Source organism: Fukomys damarensis, unplaced genomic scaffold (genome assembly GCF_012274545.1).
Source record: "Fukomys damarensis isolate Sample0158 unplaced genomic scaffold, DMR_v1.0_HiC HiC_scaffold_36, whole genome shotgun sequence".
In the NCBI taxonomy this organism is placed as follows: Eukaryota; Metazoa; Chordata; class Mammalia; order Rodentia; family Bathyergidae; genus Fukomys; species Fukomys damarensis.
Window position 1 is genome coordinate 45,183,764 of NW_022900948.1, and position 25,230 is coordinate 45,208,993.

The 25,230-nt window shown below is 53.1% G+C and overlaps 1 protein-coding gene across 1 annotated transcript in view; it reads left to right on the forward strand.

Moving 5' to 3' along the window:
- The window catches only part of Abl1 (ABL proto-oncogene 1, non-receptor tyrosine kinase), a 141,092-nt gene that overhangs the window by 108,481 nt on the left and 7,381 nt on the right, over positions 1 to 25,230 (forward strand). Inside the window, exons 4-10 of the mRNA XM_010627456.1 lie at positions 13,432 to 13,704; positions 18,988 to 19,072; positions 19,403 to 19,580; positions 20,813 to 20,997; positions 23,358 to 23,510; positions 24,647 to 24,736; positions 24,975 to 25,139. Coding sequence (XP_010625758.1) covers positions 13,432 to 13,704; positions 18,988 to 19,072; positions 19,403 to 19,580; positions 20,813 to 20,997; positions 23,358 to 23,510; positions 24,647 to 24,736; positions 24,975 to 25,139 — 1,129 coding nt within the window. The remainder of the gene's footprint in view (positions 1 to 13,431; positions 13,705 to 18,987; positions 19,073 to 19,402; positions 19,581 to 20,812; positions 20,998 to 23,357; positions 23,511 to 24,646; positions 24,737 to 24,974; positions 25,140 to 25,230) is intronic.

The following is a 25,230-nucleotide window of genomic DNA, read 5'->3' on the forward strand; positions in this document are numbered from 1 at the left end:
GAGTTGCCAGCATCAGTTGTACGCTGTTCACGATGGTGTAAAGACGCCATGTCTCCTCCTCAGAAACTGCACACATCTGGTACCTCTCAGACAGCATAGGCAGTGCCTGTTTCCTGCCCTCGTAGGACCTGCCAGGGCATCTTTGTCACTGACTGGTGAAGCAGCTGTCTCCTCATATCTAACACAGCACCCTCGAGCCATTTATACAGTTCGTCTTTTTCCTGTATGTAGGAAATACAGGTATTTGGGCCTGATGGTCCGTTCTCTTTCATTGATCTGTTTCCCCACCGCCAGTGCCAGCTTGGAATGTGGGCACTGTGTCCTGTGTTCCAGTGTCTGCTGGGCTAGTCTTCCTTCTTACCCGTGTAGCATTTTCCTGCCTGGCCTCGCACATTCACCTGTGCCACACGGACGTGCATATGCTCCTGTTGTCAGCGCGCTCTGCTCCATGCGTGCTCCTCTGGGCTCCGCGTCCTTGCAGGTGTCTGCAGCTCCAGTGCCGTGGTTTGTGCACAGAGGCGTAGCCTGCTGTTGAAGTGCAGCAAGAGAGGGCCTTGCCTCTGTGGCTTGGATGTAGAGCTAGGTCTTTCCGTTCTGTGGGACAACACCAGGGCGGTGGCCCTTTTGAAAGAGTCTTCAGACTGCAAGGCGCCTTTTTTTTAGTGACGCGGACATGAGGGTATACCCCGCCTGGGAGGTGACTTTCTGGGGCGGACAGCTGGCTTCCCATCTGTCCTCTCTACCCCCGGCAAGGCATGCTGCACCGAGATAATCGCTGGAGGTTCACACTGGACAGGATAATGGCATCTTTTCCCTGGAGTTGTTTGATCAGCAGACTTGGAACAGATGCAGGCAGGCATGATCTAGTCTGACAACTCATTAGCTGGGGTTGGCCTAAAATGCTGCATGGAGAGGGGAAGAAAAGGCCACACGTGTGGGAGCATGATTTATGGAACTTGAGATTCATTTAAAGAAGCACCCGGTGGGATGTGGTGGCACAAGCCCACGATCCCAGCACTCTGAGAGGCTGAGGCAGGAGGATCACAAGTTTGAGCCCAGCCCGGGCAACTCCACAACGTGGTGAGACCCTGTCTCAAAGAAATGAAAAGGGCTGGGGACACAACGCACAGGCCATGGAGTCCATTCCCCATACCGTACACAGAAGGGAGAGTGGGGAGAGGAGCAGAAGGAGGGAAAAGCCAACCCCTCTGCCTCCAGGGGTCCTGCCGTCCCAGGCAGCACACGGGGCTCCTTTGATCAGCAGCACCCCATCAGACTCCCGCAGGCATCTCGGCCTGCCCACCCTGCCTGGGAGGGCCGCCCCGTCCTCTGGGAGGGCCGGGTGTTTGAGGGGCTGTGTCAGGTGGGGTCATGTCCCTGGAATGCGGGATCAGCGACAGGACGGGGCGGTACCACAGCTCTTTGTGGGTCTGCAGGCTCGGCACCGGAGAAGGCATCTCACATAGCAGAGTTTTGATGCAATCCTTTTTGGATTTCTAAAGGGAAAATTTAAGATTGCTAGGAGGGACAGGCTGGGGTTGGCAAGTTTACTTCTTATTTTCAAATCAGTGAATCTTTAGAAAACAACTGAATGTGGAAGATTCTCCTGCAGGGCCCCAAAGGATTCCATTCTGCCTCCACCCTCCTGGCTCTTACCTCTCTCATGTTCTGAGCTTTTCGGCAGTGGTCATGTTCAGTTAGCCCAGGGCCACAAGTCTAGGATCCCAAGCTGGGGATTCTGGACCTTTGAGCCCGGCTCTTACAAGGACTAACGTCAAACTGAGCCAGTGCCATTTGCTAGCAGTCTGGTGGATAGGTAAGAAATCATCCCACGCCTAGGACACAGTTGTCTTTCTTCCTGTGCTTTCCCTGACTCACAGAACTAAGACTGATGTTCCCTACCACCCCGCCTGACTCCTCTGAGCTCTGCTCGCTGTGTCCATGACTCGCCCATTTCTGTGAGGTGCTGCTCCCCAGACCACAGTCCCTGAGAGCTCTTATGTACCAGTCACCTTTCCTGGTGCGGGACAAAACCCTTAAAGGAGGAGAGGTTTGATCAGGATTACCATTTCAGAGGCTGCAGTCCGTGGTTGCCTGACTCCATGGAAACATCATGGCAGAAGGGCAGGGTGGAGCAGAGCTGCTGAGTTCCTGGCTGCTGGGAGCTGACCCCGGGAAGCCGAGTACCAGCGAGAGCTGCACCCCCAGAGACACGCCCGCAGCAGCCCACCTCCTCCAGCCGACAGCACATCAGCTCGGGCCTAGCGCCCTCTGAGCCGGTCCCTCTAGGAGTCTCTTTATCCATGGAGTTGACCGTCAGGCTTCACTGGCCGTCCGCCAGGCTCCTTTTCTCCCCGAGATGCCGAGTGGACGTTCATCTTCACAGTCTGCTGAAGTGACAGGTGCAGGATGTCAAGAGCAGAATCGGGGAGCAGGCTCTGGCAGAGCGGGCAGGAAGGGCTGGCTGTGGGTGGAGCGTCTCTCATCTCTGAGACTGGCCAGCTCCACAGTGGCCCTGAGGTGCGGGCCTGCTAACTAGGGAGAGCAGCTCCGGGGCCCTCACTCCCCAGCCAGCGGCCCACGAGCAGCGTGCCAGAGGTGACCCTCCAGGGTCTGCAGCAGCCCGAGGGTGCACAGTGCGAGTCCACTGGGCCCGTGTGTGCGGCAGTTAGGAGGAAAGCCAGCTCCGGAGTTGGTTTGACAGGTGCTGTTTTTCCAGGTCGTGGTTAATGAGGAAGAAGCAGCAGCCCTGGCAACACACCCCATTTAACGGGACTCGTGTAGCCCATCGAGGTGCTGTTTGTTCACAGCATTAACTTCCCTGCCCTTTCTGAACGTGCTGTGCATTCCTCACCGTTACCCAGTTGTTCACAGTAAAATGCTGCTCAGAAATCGGAGCTTGTCACCAGAGTAGGTGGTTGGCGGGAGGGACATGGGAACAGGACTGGACTGAGCATGCAGGGCCCTTGAGGGAGGGAGGGTTTAACAGGGTCTCACTATGAGGTTCAGGCTGGGCTTGAAGAACAGTGATCCCCCTGCCTCAGCCTCCTGAGTGCTGGGCTTACAGGTGTGTGCTGACAGGACTGACAGAAATTTTGTAATAGTCTTATTATTGGTACATATCTGAGATACATAAGGAATACATTCATCATAGACAGTGGGAGATATATATATCTCCCATATATATATCTATATAGCCCATATGTATATCTCCATATAAAGCCAATAAATAAATGTGTGTGTGTGTGTGTGTGTATATGCATTTATATCATATCATCTTAGTCCTTTGTACATCCATCTACAAAAGGCCTGCTTCCCTATTTTGTATCGTCTGCCTTTTATTTTGCTCTTTAAACTATTTATACTTTGAGTTTCTCATACAAGAGAAGCCGTGTGATATTTAACTTTCGGTGTCTGACCTCTTTCACTTAGCACTGTGGCCTCAGGGTGCCCCACTTCCCCACAGACGAGTCTGGCTAAGCAGTACCCAGGGAGATATATATATCTCCCATATATATATCTATATAGCCCATATGTATATCTCCATATAAAGCCAATAAATAAATGTGTGTGTGTGTGTGTGTGTATATGCATTTATATCATATCATCTTAGTCCTTTGTACATCCATCTACAAAAGGTCTGCTTCCCTATTTTGTATCGTCTGCCTTTTATTTTGCTCTTTAAACTATTTATACTTTGAGTTTCTCATACAAGAGAAGCCGTGTGATATTTAACTTTCGGTGTCTGACCTCTTTCACTTAGCACTGTGGCCTCAGGGTGCCCCACTTCCCCACAGACGAGTCTGGCTAAGCAGTACCCCGTCGTGTGGATCTGCCACACTTTCCTCATCCGAGAAATGCAGGGCGTTTCCAGGATGCAGCTGTTTGGAGCTGTGATGCTGTAAACGTGGGTTCGTGAATCACTGCGATGCAGTATCTTTAGCTCTTGGGAAGATACCCCGGAGTGTAGCTGTGCTGGGCAGAGTTTCTGCTGTCGCTGTTTCGAGGAATCCAATCCCCACAGCAGTTTGTGTAGTAGCTGTACTCGTGTGCCTTCCCGCCAGCCGTGTAGCAGTGCCCTTCTCCCTCGCATCCTTGCCGGCATTTGTTGTGTTTTGAGTTGGTGATGATGGCTCTTCTTTCTGGACCAAGGTGGAATCGCTTTGTTAAGATTTGTATTTCTCTACTGGGCCAGAAATGCTGAATGTCTTTTCGTGTATTTGTTGACTTTATGTACTCCTTTTTCTGAAAATCATCTTCATTTCAATTGCCTGTTTCAATTTTTGGGGTTGTCTAATGTTTTTTAGTTCCTCGTATAGTCTAGATATTGGTCCTCCATCCGAGGAGTAGCTGTGCGAACTTTTTCCCCATTCTGTGGGTTGCCTTCTTTGCTGCAGAAGCCTTTTAATTTGATGTGACCCCATTTGGCGATTCTTGATGTTCTTATCCAGGTGAGGTTTGTGCAGAAAGTCCTTGCCTGTGCCTGTACCTTCAAGTTTTACCTAATCTGTCTTCCAGCAGGTGCAGTGCTTCTGTTCTCATATCTAGGTCTTTGATCTGTTTTGATTTTATCTTAGTTCAGGGTAAGACGTGGATCGAGAGTCGTTGTCTGCATGTAGATAACCAGTTTTCCCAGCACCATTTGCTTTTTCCCAGTGTATGCTTTGGCCCCTTGGTCAAAGATCAGGTGCCAGTGTTTCTGTGTCCTCTGTCGTGTGTTTCTGTTTCTGTACCAGCACTGTGCTGGTTTTTATCACTGTACCTTTGTATATAATTGGAAATACAGAATTGTGATGCTGCCTGCTTTGTTTTTACTCCCCAGAATTGCTTATCAGTTTTAGTAATGCAGGCATTTTGACTGTATTTGTTCCACATGTCCAGGAACAGGGAATATCTTTTCCTATTCTATTTTCTTTTCCATTTTTCTGATGTCTTCTTCAGTTTATTTTTTCAGGACACTGTAGTTTCTATTGTAGATGTCTTACTCCCTTGGTTAGGTTAATTCCTAAGTATTTAATTTTTTAAAAGCTATTTTGAATGGGATTATTTTCATAATTTCTTTCTTGGTGGGTTCTTATTGGTGTATAAGAGTGCTGTTGACTTTTTGTGTGTTGGCTTTGCATCCTGCTACTTTGCTGAGTTTATTAGTTCTAGGAGTCTTTTGGGTCTCTATGCAAAAGATCATGTCTTGGCTTCTTCCTTCCCTGTACGTATCCCTTTTATATCTTTCTCTCTCTCTCTCTCTTTTTGTACTGGCGATTGAACTCAGGACCTTGAGCTTGCGAGGCAGGCGGCAGAACCACTGAGCTAAATCCCCGGCCCCTTTATATCTTTCTCTTGCCTCATTGCTCTGGCCAAAGTTTCAGGAACTGTATTGAGCAGGAGTAGTGACAGTGGATGGTTTTGTCTTGTTCCTGATTTTAGAACAAAATCTTTCAATTTCTCCTCACTTAGTTTGAGGCTGGCAGTGGATTTGTCATGAGTGGCTTTTATCAGTTTCTTCAGTACCCATTTTCATCGGGATTTTTGTCATGAGTGACGTTGGGTTTTGTCAAAGGCTTCTGTTGCATGATTTTTGTCCTTCTGTTTATGTGATACATTCATTTATTTTTATGTATGTGGAGCCGTCCTTGCATTCCTGGGGTGAAGCCAACTTGATTGTGTTGTATGATCTTTGTTCTGCTTGCCAGTATCGTGTTGAGGATTCTTTTCTCTCTCTCTCTCCCTCTCTGTCTCTCTCTCTTTCTTTCTTTTTTAAAATTTATTTTTTTTTTGTACTGGGGATTGAACCTAGGACCTTGTGCTTACGAGGCAGGCAGCAGAACCACTGAGGTAAATCCCAGCCCTTCTTGAGGATTTTTGCATGTAAGTTCATTAAGGAAATTAGCCTGCAGGTTTTTTGGTTTGCTTTTTGTCTTTGTTGACACCTTCTCTGGTGTTGGTATCAAGGTAATGCTGGCTTCCAGGGGTGAATTTAGCGTGCTCCTTCCCTTTTAGTTTCATTACAGAGTTTGAAAGTGTTGGTGTTAGATCTTCCTTGCAGCTCTGGTAGAATTCTGCAGTCAGTCCCTTGGGCCCTCGCCTTTTCTTTGTTGGTAGTTTTTATTGCTGCCTCTAATTCATTGCCTGTTACTGGTATATTCAGAGGTTTTTGTGTCTTCATGGTTCGATTTTTGGCGATGCAGATGTGCCGGTGAATGTCCCCATTTCTTGTAGACTCTCCAGTTAGAATGTAAGTTTTCAGAGTAGTTTCTTATAGTCCTCTGTATGTCAGTGGTATCAGTTGTGATTCTGCCTTTTTCACTTCTAACTGCATTGATCAGGTTTATTTTCCTTTCCCTCTTTTTGTTAAGTGTGACTAAATGTTTATCGATCTTGTTTATCCTTTCAAAGAACCAACTTTTGATTCATTGATCCTTTGTATTAATTTTTAGTCTCAATTTCATTAATTTCTACTCTGATCTTTACAGTTTCTCTCCTTCTATTAATTTCAAGTTTAGATTGCTCTTGTTTTTTAGGACCATGAGATGCTTCACTAAGGTATTTATTTGCTCCAAGTAAATACTGCGCATTTCTTTCTTTCTTTCTTCTTTTAATGGTACCGGGGATCAAACTCGGGACCTTGCGTTTGTGAGGCAGGCGGTGGCACCACTGAGCTAAATCCCCGGCCCTGGCATTTCTTTTAATGTGAATGTTCACAGCTCTGAACTTTCCTCTTAGAACTACTTTCTCTGTATCCCTTAGGCTTGGGCACACTGTGCTGCTGTTGTCACTTGATTTTAGGAAGCATTTTTGTTTCTTCCCTGATTTCTTCTGTGACCCATTGGTTATTCAGTCATGTATGGCTTAATCCCTGTGCTTGTGTAATTTCTGTGGTTTCTTTTCTGTTGATATCTGGCTTCATTCCACTATGATTCGGTAGAATGCAGGGTATTATTTCAGTTATTTTGTATTTATTTAGGCATGCTTTGTGGCTTAAGATAGTATCTGTTTGGAAAACGTTCATGTCCTGCTGAGAAAAATGTGTATTCTGTTGTTGGAGGAAACACTGCAGATATCTGTTAAGTCGTTTTGTCGATGGTGTAGTTTAACGCTGGTATTTCTTTGTTAATTTTTTGGTCTGGTTGACCTAATGTGAGAGTTGGGTGTTGAAGAGCCCTGTTATGATTGAGTTGGTGGCTTATCTGTCCTTTTATGTCAAGTACAGTGCGTAGATATTTATATTTATAGTTGTTATCTCTTTGTTACGGTTTCTGTCTAGATGTCCCCCCAAAGCCTCTGTGCTCATAGGTGGGGCTTTGGGGAGGTGCCTGGTTGATGGGGCATGATGCTCATCATCGTGGATTAGCCCATGACGAGTTTACAGCTAAATGTGACTTGGGAGGTGCAGCCTAGTTGTGGGGCGTGGGTCACTGGGCGTGTGGCCTGGAAGGGTCTGCTCCGCACCCTCCTCCCTTGGTCCCACTCTGTGCTCCCTGTCTGTTATACCGCCCTGCCTTGGAGCCAGCTGACTCCGAATGAAACCTCTACAAACCATTCGCCAAAATAAACTTTTCCTTTAATTTGTGGGTGTCAGGTGTTTTGTCGCAGAAATGAGAGAGTAACTAAGACTCCCCCTTCTGAGCTGTCCTCCTCACCAGTGGGTTGTGGCCACCTCTGTCTCTTCTGACCAGGTTTGGCTTGAAGTCTGCCGAGTGTGAAAGTAAGCGCGCTGCTGCGTATTCTCCCCCGCTGTGTCGCTTGTGTCCTCTCACCTTGAGTCAGTGAGCTGCCTTTTGGATGAGTCGTGTCACCTTTAAGTGATACGGGCTTGCGTTCCTACCCAATCTGCCAGTGTCTCCACTGAGAGTTAAGACCACTGACACCGAACATTATTATTGTAAGGTGTTCACTGAGTCCTATTCATTGCAATATTTTCCCGGTGCTGATTCCTTTGTTGGTTTCCTGGCCCTATTAGACGTATAATTTCCTCTGGGCTCTTTCCTGGTGGCTTCTTTGTCTCTATCTAGAGTTCTCTTGATATTTTCTGCTGTGCTGGTTTAGCAGTCACGTTTTCTTTCTTTTTTTTTAATTTAATCTTATTATTATTATCATTATTATTATTATTATTATTATTATTATTATTATTATTATACCGGAATCAAACTCAAGGCCTCGCACTTGCCTGGCAGGCGCTGTGCCACTGAGCTACATCCCTGGCTCTGGTGGTCATGTTTTCTCAGGATTTCTCTGTCATGGAAAGTCTTTATTTCTCTGTCACTTTTGAAGGCTAATTTTGTAGGATATAGAATTTTGGGTTGACGAAGATTTTCTTTTAGGGCTTACAAAACGTCACTGCAAGCTCTCCTGAGGTTTGTACTGAGAAGTCTTGATGGGCTGGCCTTTATTAACAACTTGCTGCTTTTCTCTGACAGCTTTTAGTATTCTCTCCTTTCATTGACTTTCTGGAAGTGTGATTATGGTGTGTCGTGGAACGGTTCTTTTCCGGCTGTGGCTATTTGAGGTTCTGTATGACTCTGGTGCTCAAACACTGAATTCTTTCCCTACATTTGGAAAGTTTCCCGCTATGATTCAGTTAATAAGTTCCTCGTGCCTTTGTGTAATCTTCTGATTCGTCCTCTATTCCTGCAGGTGTGGGGCCCAGTTTGCCCGGCGTCTTGTCTTTTTCAGGGTGTCGTTGAGCTCATGCTCTGCACCCACCTTCAGTTCCTGGCCCTGTATCCCCATACTGGTGCAGTCTGCTAGCCGTGTTTTTCACTGAATTTTTCATGTCTTGTATTTCTTTTCATAATTTCTAATTCCTTATCTTACTGGTCATCCTTGTCTTATAGAAAAACAGTACATTTATCATGGGCATCTTGTACCTTTACATGATATGTCTTGGTTTTTATTTTTTCCTCAGGTTCATTTCTTCTTTAAGCTCATCAAAAGGTTTACTAGTGGGGCTGGGGCTGTAGCTCAGTGGTGGTGCCGCCTGTCTCACCAGCGCAAGGTCCCAAGTTCGATCCCCGATCCCCGGTACCCAAAAAAAAAAAAAAAAATTATTAGTAAAATCCTTTATTTGTTTGAAAAAAATCCTCTTAAGCTTTCAAATACTGTGAAATTGCTTATGTGTTCCTTCTTTGAACTCTTCACACATTTTGGCCCTTTGGTTTTTGAGTTCTTTGCCTATAACTTCCTGTATTTTATTATCCATGAGATCATCCTTAGAGGAACTAAGGGTTTTTGGTGGCATCTTGTTGCTTTGCTTTATCACATTTCTAGTTTTTGTGCTGCAGACTGAAGATCGTTTGTGTAGAGAAACCTGTGCCTGCTGTGGAGATCGCTTTAGTTAGACTGTCTCCGTGTGGTGTGCTGCGGTGTCCTTGTGTTGGGTTGTGCTTTGGTGTCTGCCCCTCCTCGCCCTACTCAGCATATTCTCCGAGGTCCCCCTGACGTCCAGCCCTGTTCTGGGCACTTGATCCCCGGAGCCACACAGGGAGAAGAAACGGCCTGTGGTAGTGTTGGTGGCACAGTCAGCATCCAGTCCTCCTCCAGTAAGAAACGCTTCACAGCAGGAGCTGTAGAGACCAGCAGTGGTCAAGGTCAGAGCAAACTGGACATTGCCAGATGTCAGAACCAGTGACAGCTGTAACCGTGTCACTAGGGACCAAAGCTACAGTGACACCGTAGACATTGACGGGCCAGACACTGACATACCGAAATCCGTCTCTACTCACGGCCACAGCCAGACCCTCAGCAAGAGAATTCAGCAGTAATGATATTTAGACAACTAAATATCTAAGAATTAAGAGAGCTGAACTGTAACAGTAAACTGGAGGAGGTGAGGAAAGGGGAAAAGGAAAATTTGAAAAAGGAAGATGACAGAAAAGTGAGATAAAGAATCCCATTAAATAGAAGAAAGTTAACAGAATTAGGTAAATGTAATAGAAAATAATAAGAAAAAATTCAGAAAAGATTAAAACAGAGGGGGAAAAAATTGCAAAGAAAAAGGGAAAATGAGTCCAAAAAAATTCTTACTTGTGCTTAGGTACGCGGTTGCTTGGCAGAGCCTGTGGTATGAGTATCCACCAGGTATGAGGGGGCCATAGTGAGATGCAGCTAAAGCCTTTTTTATAGACCCACTGTGTGCGTGTGAGCTTGAGTGTGTACACACCTGCCTGTGTGTGTGCTGAGTCCTCCCACCCTACCTTGTGGGCAGGGCCAGCCAGGGCTGTGGTTTGTGCTGTAGAGCTGTACTCATTCCTGTGGCTCTTAGGGTCTGGTCCCTCTGTGTACCCCAGGTTGCTGCTGTCTCCACCTAGCGTTAAGGCTGTGGACTTGTGAGGTGCCCCTTGCTCCAGACACCCCGGGATGTGGTGGCCTTCGAGCTGAGGCGTAATGTCCCTGGTCACGTTGGCAGATGGGGCGAGCAAACGGGCCACTCACTTCCGTGCTGGACATATCGAGGTGTTCATTAACTCTGTTGGGCTTCATGCCAGCCCCTCAGAAAACCTCATGCATGCCACTGGCCTGGCTGTTCGTCCTGGAGGTAGCATTACTGTGGCCCACCCACCTGAGCACACCACTGCTAAAGGTTCTTGGGAGCGTGTGACTAGCCTAGCCCCTTTCCGCCCAGTCACTGTGGTAGGGTGACCCTGGGAACCCTGAAGTGCAGCTCTGTGACTCCGATTCCTGGAGCAGTTCAGTCTTCAAACAACGAACCCCTTCCCAGAATAGCTCCTGGTTAGTCCCTCCCGTATATGGCGGCGGCCTTCTCCTCCGACTCTAGCCTGCCCTGCGGGAGGAGTCGCTTTCTTCTGCATTTGCAGTAACTGCCTTTGCTCCCGGGCTGCGGACCCTGCGGGCCCCCTGCAGTTGGCAGAGACGGCCCTCCCTGGGGCGAGGTCAGCTTTCTAGACCCCTTCCTTCCGTTCTCTGCGCTGGCCTCAGTCTCTCCAGGTCCTCTGTGGTTCCCAGTTTTCCTGCCAGGTCTTTCTTGATGCCCAGAGCTCTTCCTTTTCTCTTTGCTAAGTTGTTTTCCAGGTGTGTAAATTTTAGGGTGAGCAATGGACTCGTCACAGAGTGTGTAATTTTAATTATCGGTAACTTTTAAAGTCTGTCCATTTAGTCGGAAACATCCAGCAGAGAAGCCTCATGACGGACTGTAGGAGTCCATTCCACATTGCTGTGGGCTGGGAGCACCCCTTTCAGATCAGCCCTGTGCCCTTGTGCTGACCCGGGGTGGGAGCTGCTAGGATGCCAGGCCAGTCTTCTCAGAGTGGCTTTTTCTGCTTCTCCCAGCCCCTGGGGAGGGAAAGCACCATCAGCTCACCGACCTGAGAGAGGAGAGTCACCGGCTCTTGCACTGCAGCCACTGGGCAGCTGACCCACTTCTCCCAGGTGGGGTCGGAGTTGTCTTTGTGTCTGTGACGAGCACTGAGGACAGCGTGTGGGGTCCCGGCCAAGCCCCTCCTGTTCCTTCACTCACGCACGCTGCGCATCCACGGTCCCATCAGGCGCTGTTCACAGCGGGGACTCCTCCTCCCAGATGTCCTGCCTCTCCGAGGCACTGTCACGGGGTCGGTCGGGGCCCAGGGCCAGTCTCCGTGTGAGGTACGAGTTTCTCAGCGCTGAGAAGTCTTTCTGGACAAATCTTGGGTTTCTTAGAATTTTATTTTAACAGGATTGTTAGTAAAAGACTTTGTAGGGGTGGGAGGCACATTTGTACTCCCAGCATGGAGGGAGGCTGAGACAGGAGGATCACAAATTCAAGCTCAGCTTGAGCAGTTTAGCAAAACCCTGTCTCAAAATAAAAACTCAGAAAGTCTCAAGATGTAACTCACAGAAAACGCCTTGGGTTCAATACCTGGAACGACCAAAACAGCAAAGAAACAAATTGCTTGTGTCATCTCCCCAAGCAAAAAGGAAAACAAAAACAAAAACAAAAACAACTCCCTATTACAGAAATCCTGTTTACCTTCTTGAGGGTCACAGATGGGATCAACTTGTACATTTTATCACTTTCTCCTTTTAAAAATGCTTTAACAATTACAGACTTACAGAGAGTAATTCTGTTAGTTTTCATTCCCACAACAAAGCACCGTGTGCAGTAACTTCAGGAGAAGAGAGGTCTGCCCCACAGGGTGGAGCCCGAGGTCCAGGCAGTGTCAGTGGGCGCTGGTGGGGGTGGGGGCCCCCAGCACACAGTGGCAGAGTGCACAGGAAGCAGGCCTCACCTGGGTCACATCTGGCACCAGAGAAGCAGAGAAGGTGGAGCCGGGCTCAGTCCTTAAACCCAGGGGTCCCAAGCAGCTCCTAGGTCTCAGCAAGACCTGAGGGCCTCGCCCCCAGCAATACTGCCACCTAGAGGCCGAGCCTGTAACAGTGGCCCGCCGGAGGTCTGTCTCCCACCTCACCTCAGGCTCAGAAGCACTGAGTCTCTGCAGCTGCAGCCTGGCCCTCCGCCCCTCTTGCCCCTCTTGCCTCTCCGCCCCAAGGATCCCCCCTGTGTACTGTCTTCCTTCTCCCGGCCCCTGGGCAGCTTAGAGAAGTCTGCAGAGCACCCAGGAAGACTTCCAGCATCTCTTCCCCCACCGAAGCCAGGAGCTTCAGTTCTGTGTCCATGGCTCCCATGTTCTGTGTGGATTTTAGTGCAGAATCCTCTTTGGTAAGGAGCCAGCCCCACGCTGTATCCCTGAAACAGACCAGGGGAGGAGGAGGACAGAAAGGGAAAGGTGGCCACTCCACCCGCACTGGGGCCTTCTGCCAGCCCGTGCCTCCCTCTTCCTCTCGGTTGGGTCCAGTGGAGAACCAGCACAGTAGGACTCTACCTGGGCCCGGGATAGAGACGGGCCTGCTTGTGTGTTAAAGTGCGACAGGGAGGCGCTGGCGTCCTGGGGTGTGGGAGGCTGCCCCCCAGGGGACAGGCCACTTCCTGCTCAGCCGGAAGGAGGGGCAGCAGTGATCACTGTTTCAGTCTGCGTTATCCATGCACAGTTATCAGTTAATTTCCAGTTAGCGACTACTTGTCAAGTCCTGCTATTCAATGCCGACACTTTACTGAGCACCTGTTATGGACTCATTTCTTGTTCTCGGCATTGGACAAGAACAGACAGCTCAGGGCCTGCTCTCCTGGAACTTCCGTGCACGTAGGTGGAACCAGAAGTTGAGCAGATATACAGGAAACAGCTAGCGGTCAGTACAACACAGAAGTAGGGCAGTGACGACTCAGGTGGTGACTTCAGGCTGGTGGGCAGGGACATTTGAGCTGCTCTTGATAGGGTCACAGAGAAGGGAAGTTGGTGGGCATGGATTTCAGGCAGGGGTGCAGCAGTGCCAAGGCCCTGGGGCCTTCCTTGTGTCTTTCTGCGTCAGCTAGCAAGTCCCAGTGTGCAGCGGGAAGGCTCAGGCCCCGTGCCCCGTGGGTGACCGCTTTTTCTCTCCCCTCAGCTCTACGTCTCCTCCGAGAGCCGCTTCAACACTTTGGCCGAGCTGGTTCACCACCATTCCACGGTGGCCGACGGGCTCATCACCACCCTCCACTATCCCGCGCCCAAGCGCAACAAGCCCACGGTCTACGGCGTGTCCCCCAACTACGACAAGTGGGAGATGGAACGCACGGACATCACCATGAAGCACAAGCTGGGCGGCGGCCAGTACGGGGAGGTGTACGAGGGCGTGTGGAAGAGGTACAGCCTCACCGTGGCCGTGAAGACCCTGAAGGTGGGTCGCGGGGATCGTTCTGGCGGCCTGGAGGGCCTTCGGTGGGCCCTGCGGGCCGAGGCCCGGGACTTGCTCTCGCCTCCCGCTGCAGGCTGGCGCTCGAGAATAGTGTTGCGGTTTCCAGGCAGCTTATCTTCCCATTGAGGTTCTTTGAAATCAGCGAGGGCCAAGGAAGCGTTCACGCCCAATCCGGTGCCATCTTCCGGCTGGGACCGGGGCTGGGCCCCGGGAGAGCGCCCCCTAGCGTTAGTTCCAAGTGAGCTCGGCTGACCTGGTCTTTTCTGGAGCTGGGAAAGAAAAAACAAACCCGCAGGCTGGGAAGAGTAGGCCCACCATGCGGCTGGCCCCGGGGACTGGGGCAGCCTTTGGGTTGGTGCCAAGCGGCTGCTCTAAGAGTGAGCTGCGCTCTCCTACTAGAACTGGACAGTGGCTTCCCGAGGCCAGGGTCCGTGAGGTTGGCCCTTGGCCAGACACTTTCGGTGGGAGCGGGAGGCGTGGCTGCTCACCTTGGACTTGGTAGTGTGATGAATATTTCTGTCTGCCGGGCCCTGACTTCCTAGGTGGTCGGAGAAGCAGACAGACTTGCACCAGGAGAGGCTGGCACTGGGGCGGGAGAGAGCGGGGCCTGGGGAAGGAGCAGGCGGAGGCACAGGGAGAGCGGGGGTGGCTGTCCTGTTACCCAGTGAGGATCCACGCAGGGCTCCGGGTCGGAGGGACACAGCGCCACTCAGGGCTGAGAGCCTGGAACTCGGTGCCGGGCACTGTAAGTCACGCTCCTGCGGAGGGAGATCCATTGATGCCTTGGTGTAGAGGCCGTGGGTTTTCTCCCTGTGGTGAAACCATCTTCTGCCCTGGTACGCGTGGGCAGTTTAGTTCTGATCTCCAGAAGAATGGGACAAAACAGCCGCGCCCCTCGTGTGCCCTGTGGATGTAGGGAGAGGTTTGTGTGCGGCTCCAGGGCAGAGCTGGCCCAGGCCTGGCCAGCGGTGAGCAAGGAGGGCCAGGTGTTGCTCTGGTGCCTGGGTTCACAAAAACGAGGCGGCGTGAGCACAGCATACCTCTGCGTCAGCTTCGAAAAGAGTGCGTTGCGAGGAGGCTCCAAGCGCGTAACCTACCTGCTGGAGAGGGAAAGGTGCTCCAGAGGCCGGAGAGCTCGCCTCACCCGTGCCGTCCTTTCTGCCAGACGTGCAGTGCTTTTCCCCGGCCTCCATCAGTGAGGAGAGACGGGCCCCATGCGGTACCTAATCCAGGACAGCAGAGCGCCCCTCTGCTGCATGAGGCGGCCCTGCCCAGCCATGCCATGGTCTCCGACGGTAGTCTGCCTGCTTGTCCAGCAAGAGCAGCTTCACTTTGGAGACTGAGAACTTGGACTCTAAAGGACACTGATGTCTGTCACCTACAGGCTCGCTGTGTGCCTGGCAGTTGTGAGAGTTCCATACAGCACCCCACTTAATCCTTCACCCGTGAGAAGCCAATGGACCCCCCACGTGACCCCCATCCTCTGGGGGACGGGAGAAGAGCCAGGTGCTCAGGCACGGACTCCAGAGCCCACCTTCCTTTTCCGCAGTGGGAACCCAGGTCCGTCTTCCTCGATCACCGTGGGGATACCCTCAGGAGAGTCACGTGTCCCCTCCTCCACAGAGCTGCCCACCCGCGCATCATGCCCTCCACTGTGCCCCCGCCTGACCGTCCTGGTGGGGGTCCCCTTCCCACTCGCCAGCAGGGGGAGCAAGCCGTGCTCATAGCCGGTGCCCACAGTGAGCCTTCAGCGTCCGCACCTTTAGGTCGCAGGGAGAGAACGGAAAGTGAGGCCCAGGAACCTGGACTCAGCTGGGCTGGGCTGGCCGGGGAGAAGAAGCCCACATTTTAGTGAGCTGGGTTTCAAAAGTTAAGTGATTTCTATGAAAGTTCTGTAAATAATTGGAAAAGAGTACTCTTGGTCTGGTTGTGGCATTCACATCGACGCATGAGCTAACGAGCAAATTTACTATGAAAACAGCAGAAGTGTGGTTCCTGAACAGGTGACGCGCGCACCCGGGGCCCTCTGACCCTTGGTCCTGTGACCTGCGTCCTCCCTGCATTTGTGGTCTCCATGGATCAATCACCTGCCAGAGGACCTTCCAGGGGCTGAGTTTGGTGTTGAGAAAGTACCTGTTTCCTCTCCTAACAAGCAGTGTTTTGGTTTTGCTTTTCCTTTTTTTTCTCTCAGGAAAGTAGTTTTCTTGGGGAACTCCAGAAAGTGGCAGGAAAGGAGGGTGTGACAGCCCCCGGTTCTGGCGGTCACACACACGGGCCTTAGGGCTCCTCACCTCCAAGCTGCCACTGCTCTGAGGGCACTGTGTCCACTTCAGGCTCTCAAGCGTCCAGGGACTCCAGTGGGAGGTGGCTTCTCGTGGGCTCATCTCTGGAGCTTCAGGTGCCTCGCTGGTCTGTGAACGCCACACCCCTCCATCCTGCTGAGAAAACCACCTTTTTCTCCAGCGTTTCTGGTTGACAGGCTCCTGGTCTCTGATGGTGAAGGTGGGTGCTGCACATGCCAGTAACCTCGCTCCCCTAGCAGATGTGGAAACCCAGCTAATTGTGCTCAAATCTTGCTCTGGGTTCAAGGTTCCTGCTGAGAAGGAAGACTCAGAGAGCTTAGCCATTTCTGAATCAGGGCTCTTACAGCCATTGCGGTAGCACACAACTGTAATCCCAGCAATGGGGAGGCCGAGGCAGGAGGGTCGCCCCAAGTTCGAGGCCAGCCTGGGCTACATAGTGAGACCCTGTCTAAACCCACAAAATAAAATAGTGCTCTTTCTTTTGCTGTTGAATACTACACTTGTGGGTGAGGCCAAAAGGAGGAAGCTGATTAGAAAATACCTGAGAGGCATCAAGTCTGCGAGTTTGTGTCAGTAAAAAGACAAAAACAAACACCCAGTGTCCCCTGGAGCCATCCTTCCTTTCATGCAATCAGTTTTCTGGTCTGGTCCACTGCTCAGGGTTAGAGAGGGCCGCCCTGGTCATAATGGATTTCATGAACTCCTCTGACGAGTGCCGACCCCGATCCAGCAATGCACCAAGTGCTGTTTGCATGTGCGGTAGATGCAGATTCTCCTTCTCTTTGTGAACAACGGGTTTAGCCTGGCTTGGTGGTGCACACCTATAATCCCAGCGCTCTGGGAGGCTGAGGCAGGAGAATCTCAACTGCAAGCCCAGCAAGTTAGACCTTGCCTCAGATTTAAGAAAGACTGAGGATGTAGCTCAGTGCAGAGGCCCTAGGTTCGTTCTCCAGTACTGTAAAAGTGAAAGAGGGAAGAGAGAGAGAGGGGGAAGAAAGGTGCGAACATAGGTTTAGCGAGGATCAGTGCGTCACCGGTCCCACGGCACCAGGGCAGTCAGTCTGACAGGCCCCTCTCCCCCGCTGCAGTGCCCCCAGGTGTTCGTCCACACCTGAGCCCAGCAGTCAGACCTCCAGAGCCCAGCCGACCCACCTCTTCCCTGGTGTGTGGCCGCATTTCTTCCACCCTCGCTCATCTGAGCGAGTTTCGCCCCACCCTGGGTGGACAAATTCTTTTCAGAAGGGCAAGGGCGCTGGGGTGGTGGCACACACCTGCACTCCCAGCTGCTGTGGAGGCTGAGGCAGGAGGGTCCAGAGTTTGAAACCAGCCCAAGCAAGACCCCGTCAATTTCAGAAAAGGCGTGGGGGGCTGTAGCTCAGTGGTAGGTGCTCGGCCTAGCGGGCCGAGGCCCTGGGTTCAATCCCCAGTACCAGCAAAAATAATTTTTAACAGATGAGGGAAAAAATGTTTGTGGCCCTTGGGATCGAGCCCAAGTGGATGGTGGACTTGTGACATGAGAGCACAGGCCCACCACAGGGCAGCACAGCTGCCAGGCTGTCTCTTGTCGTCTGACTGATAAAGGGAGCTCTGCCTGATTCCAGCAGGGGGAGACAGATTCACGCCGACTTTCTGAAGGGATGACACGGAGGAGTGTCTTCTGTGCGTGCCTGTAGGTGTGCGTGGAGAGAGAGGGACACTGACAGTCAGGAAGCGCGGTGTTTTGAGAGCCTCGTTCCTTCTGCAAATCCGTGTCTCCCCGGAGCTTTCTAACATGGATCGTTCAGGGGCGTCAGCAGCTATGAAAGCAGATGGCGCTTCTGAAGTGATTTCTCCGTGTGGTTTGTACGTGGGGCTTTACAAAAGGAAACTGCGCTTGTCCAGACAGCACCACTCCAGGGTGACTTCTGAACACGCTGCCGGCCCCGGAGGGTTCAGAAAGCCCGGTCGGTGACCCTCTGCGGGAGCAGCACCTGTACCTCCGTGCTGGCCGGCGGCCTCAGTGCCTCTCCCTGCCGACTCCGAGCTGCGCCAGAGCAGCACACACTGCTGAGCCTGTGGGAGGAGAGGTCCGGGGAGAGTGGCACCGCCAGCGGGGTGGTGGCAGGAGCAAGCTGGCCCTAAACGGCTCGGCGTGGTGACCGCCAAGGATGCCGAGTGCCAAGGGATCGTGGGCGATGCCTCCTCGTTACGCACTTCAGTGGCTGACGCGATCGAGCAGCACAGGAAAGCTCTGAGCAGAGGTTGGCCGGTCCTCGGTCACGGCGAGGAGTGGGGCAGCCCCAGTGAGCCGCACATGAGGGCACCACTGGCAGGAGCAGCGTTTGAGGTTCTGCATTTCATAGACAGTTTGCTAGTGAGACCCCCGAAGGGACCTAATTTTGAAGAAAGTCCTTCCTGGCTGGGTGTGATGGCACTGCCTGCAATTGCAGCACTTTGGGAGGCTGAAGCAGGAAGATCGCAAGTTTGAGCCCAGCCTGGGCAAGTTAGCAAGATCTTGTCCCAAAAATAGAAGCTTCAAAAGAGCTAGGGATCGTAGCTCAGTGTCAAAACGCTGGGTTTAACCTCTAGTGGCACACACAAAAAACAAAACAAAGAACCCCCACCAACACCCTCCCCCAGCCCCGCTCAGTCTCTGTTGGGACGACCTCAGGGAACGTGGCAGTAGCGTGTCCTCCGTTATCTCCTGGCTGCCTGCTCTTGTTCTGCTGGGTAGTTTGGGCCTGGCACAGGCTCTATGACAGGATCTCCGGCCACGGCCACAGACCCAGACCTGGACTTGGGGAAGGAGAGGAGAGAAGCAGAGCATAGCAGCCACTGGGAGAGGTTGCCAGGTCGTGCAGGCCTGCGTGGCCCCAGGTGAGGGGAACCCTCGAGCCTCTGGGCGAGCTCCCCTGTCACAGAACCGGCTGTGTTCGCCTACGCACTTGTTGCTGAGCTCACCCATGTTTCTTTCCTCCTGCAGGAGGACACCATGGAGGTGGAAGAGTTCCTGAAAGAGGCTGCAGTGATGAAGGAGATCAAGCACCCCAACCTGGTGCAGTTGCTCGGTAAGTCAGTGCAGAGCTGGGCCTGGCCCGCGTGGGCTGGGAGGGGAAGCAGAGACCCGGGAGCCGCCAGGCGCCACTGTCACGTGGGCCTCTGGAGTGAGACGTGGCCTGCAGGCGCGGCTGTCTGGCGTGAGGCCTGCTCTTCGCCCCCACACCCAGCAGCAGCCTCTCCCCTAGGAAAGAGAAGAGCGTGGCCGTGCTTCCCCCAGGGACACCGGAGCCACAAGGGCTCAGAGCCACGGGGTCGGCAGCTGGGCCTGGGTGCGGAGCAGCAGGCATCGGCTCCGGAAGCCCCCAAGAGCCTCTGCTGCAGCCCCGTGTCTGCTGCAGGGGTCTGCACTCGGGAGCCCCCGTTCTACATCGTCACCGAGTTCATGACCTACGGGAACCTGCTGGACTACCTGCGGGAGTGCAGCCGGCAGGAGGTGACCGCCGTGGTGCTGCTCTACATGGCCACGCAGATCTCCTCGGCCATGGAGTACCTGGAGAGGAAGAACTTCATCCACAGGTGGGGCCTGGCTGCGGGCGGGAGCTCGGGCAGCGCCCGGCCGGGGCTCCTGATGAAGCTGCTCTGGCTGAGGTGAGCCGGGCCAGGACCCGGGCCCGCAGTGCCATCCACCTGGGCCGGGCCGTGCCCATCGGAAACTTTCTGCCAAGTGGGGCATCGAGTTCGTTCGTCGGGCTCCTTCCTGGGATCAGAGCCCCTCCGGCCGCGCCATTGTCCCCCAAGGCCGCGCTGTCACTAACGACCTCTTCCCAGGAGCAGTGGTAACAGCCAGTGGGTGGATTTCGTTCTCAGAGCGTGCGGCCTTCCTCCTCCTCCTCCTCCTCCTCTCCTTGCCCACTTGGCCCACTGTCATCTGGCCCTGGACGGTCCCTGATTGTCCCTGCAGGCTAAATGACACACCTTTGCCGCTTGAAGCCTGGAGTGCTGTGACCTAAAAGCGTGCGCAGTTACCTTGGTGCTCGCATGTTTTGAGGGAGAAAGTGGCTTCCTAGCAAAGTGCCGGCCTGACGGGCTCTGCCGCAGTCTGTTGTGCGAGGCGTTCTCCACGCGGGGCTCTGACCTTTCCTCCCCAATTAAGTCAAGTAGGACAGCTGTGCGGGAGACAGCGGAGCGAGGGTGAGGGCAGTGCTGTGAAGGGCCGGCAGCCCCTTGTGAGGCAGATTTCCGGGCTCCGTGAGCGCCAGGCCCGGCGCTCCTGTCCCTCTGCACCGTGGGCCCCTGGTGCTGCACCTTGAGAATTCCCAGCTCTGATTCAGGCAGACCGGCAGCGCTTCCTGAAATCATCTTAGGCGAACTCGTCTGTTTAATTCTCATTGCTGCTGATCAGGGGGTCCGCGGCTGCGCCCAAGTGGGCTGTGCCCGAGAGGTGTTAGGGGGTGCTCAGGGCGGGCAGGAGGAAGGGGTGAAGGAGGCTGCAGCTGGGGTGCAGAGACGGGAGACTGCTGAGCATGCGGTCCCCGTGCCCGCCATAGCGTGACTGACCGCACTGACGCTCGGCTGGGGCCCGCCCTCCTCCCACCCCGGGAGACCGGCGTCATCGTGGTCTCTGTGACATGGAAGGGTCCCGGGCCCAGGCTCGCTCACTGGTGTAGGTCATGGCTCGGGACCTGCTCCCGCCCTCCGCTGCCTCCCCTAGCTGGGGGCTCAGGGTGTGTTCGCCGCTCCCTGGCCTGCGTCAGGCCTTCACCCCGTGGCTCCATGACACGCTCACGGTGAACTTTGTCCCCGCCCAGGGACCTCGCTGCCCGAAACTGCCTGGTAGGGGAAAACCACTTGGTGAAGGTGGCCGACTTTGGCCTGAGCAGGCTGATGACCGGGGACACCTACACGGCCCACGCCGGAGCCAAGTTCCCCATCAAGTGGACCGCGCCTGAGAGCCTGGCCTACAACAAGTTCTCCATCAAGTCCGACGTCTGGGGTAAGGCCCCTGCCTCCGGGACGGCCAGGCTGGCCAAGCAGCCTCTCCCGCCCTTTCCCCTGCCTCCTCCACTTCTTTTTCGTCATAATTTACTTATCTTGGTTACTTTGCTTCTTTCTTGCATTCTGAAATCGTTTCTCTTGTTTTCTTTCTAAAATGAAGAAAAAATGTGCTTTTTCTTTCTGAATTGTCGAGTAGCTTACTTTCTGATTTTAACATACCATCCTTTTTGTTTTTTGAGGCAGGGTCTCACTGTGTAGTTGAGACTGACCTGGAACTCACTGTGTAGCCCAGGCTGGTCTCCAACTCACAGTGATCCTCCTGTCTCAGCTTCCTGAGTGCTGGGGTTACAGGCGTGCGCCACCACTCCCGGCCAACCTGTATTATTTTGAAGTGAATCCCAGGTGAAAATTTCACTGTGAGTCTCCTACAGAGGAGTTCAGTTAGCGTAACCATGAGGCTACCCCAAACTTGGTGGTGATTTCCGAATATTATCAAATAAGCGGTATTCAGATTTCCACTTGAGCCACAAAAATCCTTCCTTTCACAGTGTGAGCTGAGATGCAAATAGGGGTCCCACCCTGCAGTGCTTGCTCTGCCCTCCACACGTTCCCACTGGCGGGAACCACCCGTGGTACAAGCGCATCTAATCACTTCTTTGCTCTTTTCACAATAAAATTAATAAAAGTCTATAAATGGACCAAATCTAGTTATTTGAGTAACTACTCTCCAAATATAAAAACACTATTCGTACAAATTTAAAAATTCTTATAATAATAAATTACATGTGCGTTACATTTGAAACTGTTCCTCCAGGAGTTTCTATACTTAGAGGCAGCTGGTTTGTGACAAAGCGTGGTAGTACGTGTGGCTTTCTCTGTGGCCACCGCGGCACCTGTGTTTTGGGACAGTCGTGCAGGTACCACAGGAGGGATGAAGGAGTTCAGACCTGAGCCGCCGGCAACAAGACGTACATTAATCTCTAGCCCCCAAGTTCACTCTGCGTCTTTATTTCCTTGTTGATTAATTTGTCAAGACGCTTGTCGTTTGTCCCTCACGTTCCCCGCACTGTGGGCTTTGCTCCTGGCATCCCTGGTCCGATCGCACGCCCCTGGCTCCGGCACTCGGGTCGCCTTTGGGATGGCTTCTTTCACTGAGGGAAGGCAGAGATGTGCTCTTGGGTCAGAAGGTAGATGAGGCTTGATTTCCTCGGGGTGTGTGTGAGAGACAGCTGTTGGAACCCGGTACTGACCCACCGGTTTCCCAGGGATTGCCAAGTCCAGTTCTCAGTTCTGTCTCATTCATTCGGTAGCCGGACCCGAGAACAGGACGGTGCTCTTGTCTGTCTGTCACCCAGTGGGCTCTGCAGGAAAGGCAGGGTAAATGCTTGCTTCTTGTCCTTGCCGCTTTTCTACGTTACACATTGGTCTCCTCATCCCTCTGGTGGTGGCCAGTTAGGCTTTGTTGTCTTTGTGGTGTCCTTTAGAATTCTTGGTGGTGGCGCATGCCTGTAATTCCAGCACTCAGGAGGCTGAGGCAGGAAGCTCACCAGGAGTTTGAGGCCAGACTGGGCTACATAGTAAGTTCAAGGCCAAGCTGAACTACACAGTGAGACCCTCAAAAAAGAGGTTTCTAGGGCTGGGGCTTTGGCTCAGTGATTGTGCTGCCTGCCTCGCAAGCACAAGGTCCTGGGTTCCATCCCTGGTACCAAAAAAAAAGAGAGAGAGAGAGGTTTCTTGGATGTCAAGATCTGGATGTGTTTCCGTCCATGTCTGCTGTTTCCCCATTGGTACAGACTCTGAGCGCTGGCCATTGGAAACTTAGCTCCTCGTGCTGTTGGCGTTGCCTTTGCGGTCCCTTCCATAGCTGCTCTATGACCAGGTAGCCCAGGTTCCTCCCTGCCAAGACCTGAATCTCCGCCTTCTCCAAGGGAGCTTGGCTCCATCAGTGGAAATGGGATTTCAAGGCCATAATGTGGATTTCAAACTTTGGAAGACTTCATACACCTTTTATGAAGTTTGCGGAGTCCAGAGGGACCTTGGAGCTGCTCCTGTATACCCCCAGCGACGGAGCTGAGTGGAAGGCAGTGTCTGGCTTATGCCACGGATCCTTCCGGAAAGGCGAGGGGCTGACAGCCTTGTCGTCCCCCACAGTGCGTTTAGGCTGTGGTGTTAGGGAGCGGACGGTCTCGCTCTGCATGGTTCTGCCCTGGGCTGTCGGGAACCGAGAGTGAGCCTGGCTAATGGTACTGCCGGGGCTGCTTCTGAGGAGCAGCCGCCGCCGCCTGCAGCCCAGGGGAGCAGTTTCCATCGCAGTGCATTAAACCCTACGCGTCTTCCCGCCCCTCTTCCCTCTTTCAGCGTTCGGGGTACTGCTCTGGGAAATTGCTACCTATGGCATGTCGCCATACCCAGGAATTGACCTGTCCCAGGTGTACGAGCTGCTGGAGAAAGACTACCGCATGGAGCGCCCAGAAGGCTGCCCGGAGAAGGTCTACGAACTCATGCGAGCATGTGAGCTTCCCCAGCCTGCCTGTGGCGTGGGCGGCGTGGGAGGCCCCTGGTGTGCACAGAGGGGCAGCGCTGCGCGATCCGCACAGGCCGCTTGCGGAACACTGATGCGCACTTCACAGGCCTTTCCACCGTCTGTGTGCCTTTGCGCAAAGACAGTAGGCGCGTGAGCTCCTTTGGGTTTCATTGTTTAAGCAAGAATTGGATGGGCACGAAACCTGGGTTTCTTATTAATAGATTTCCCAGTCCTTCCCCCAGATACTCTGCTGTAGCAGCCGGAGCCCTGGCTGTTTGTCTACTCCCTCATGCGGGCGTGTGTCTGTGTGCATCTGTTTGGCGGCGTCCTCTGTGACGCACGCCGTCTTCACACGGTGTCCTGCCGTCCGGCCCTCGGCTTCTTCCTGTTCGGAGGAGGCGCAGCGGCCCTCTCCGCGTGACCCACGCAGGCCTCTGCCCTCCACTCCCACCGGATTGTCAGTAGCTGCCTCGTGCCCCGTTATGATTCCCTTCCTTCGCCCACCCTCTTGGGATGAGCATTTGGTTGCTTCGCACATTCGTTTGGTCTTTGCCATCACAAGCAAGGCCTGAACGAGCACCCTCACAGCCGGTGCGACTGCGTGCTCTGCGGGCATTTCTAGAGGCTGAACCGCTGGTTCAGAGAACGGTGCGTTTTAGACCTCGGTAACGTCTACGGACTTGTCTTCCAGAAGAGGTTAACCCGCTCCACCCTCCCATCAGAAGGCTGTCGAGTGCCTCACACCCTCAGCAGCAGTGGGCTCTTTTCAGCCCTTTTCATCTTTATTTCAGCCTCCTTTTAATTAGCGTTTCCTCTCTTAGGAGGGTGTTAGACTTCAGTAACCACAGAGTAAGGACAGGGCAGAAACAAGCTATTTGCCTTCACAACTCTCTCTGCCTAGTAGAGTGGGATTGGGAAACTACATTTATAAATCCAGTTTTTGTAGTAATCCGTGTGTCTGTTAGAACGTCCTGAGATCTGGTGGCGTGTGTCGTTCTGACCTGTCGTAGTGTAAGGTGCTCGCAGGTGGGGATCCTCTGGTTTCCGGGCTGCTCAGGGAGCTGCTGCCACAGCCTGTGTGGCCTGTCCTCGGCAGGCGTCTGACTTGGCCTCATCTGCCCAGGTTGGCAGTGGAATCCCTCCGACCGGCCCTCCTTTGCTGAAATCCACCAGGCCTTTGAAACTATGTTCCAGGAGTCCAGCATCTCAGATGGTAAGTGCATCTGGGCCCCGCTGCGGGCGGAGGGTCACATCGGGCGGGGAACACAGGAACCCCTGTTGGCTCAGCAGTGTTGGCCTTCTGCCTCCAGCAGCCTCACCGAGGTCTGGAGAACGCTAAGTGCTGTTTCTTCAGCATGCGTAACCCTTTTCTGTGACCGCCTCACTGCCCACTGTCATCTTAAAAAGGCAGCCCCATCGCTGATGGCTGCTGGTTTTTTGTTTGTCCTTAGAAGTGGAGAAGGAGCTGGGTAAACAAGGCATGCGGGGGGCTGTGAGCACCTTGCTGCAGGCCCCCGAGCTGCCCACCAAGACGAGGACCTGCAGGAGAGCAGCCGAGCCCAGAGACACCCCCGATGCGTCTGAGACACCCCACTCCAAGGGCCAGGCAGAGAGCGGTATGTCGTGGCGTCATCCCCTGGCGGCCAGGTGGGCCCCGCACAGACGCCCAGCCCTCGCCCGCAGCGCTGAGCCTCGACCTCTGGCAGG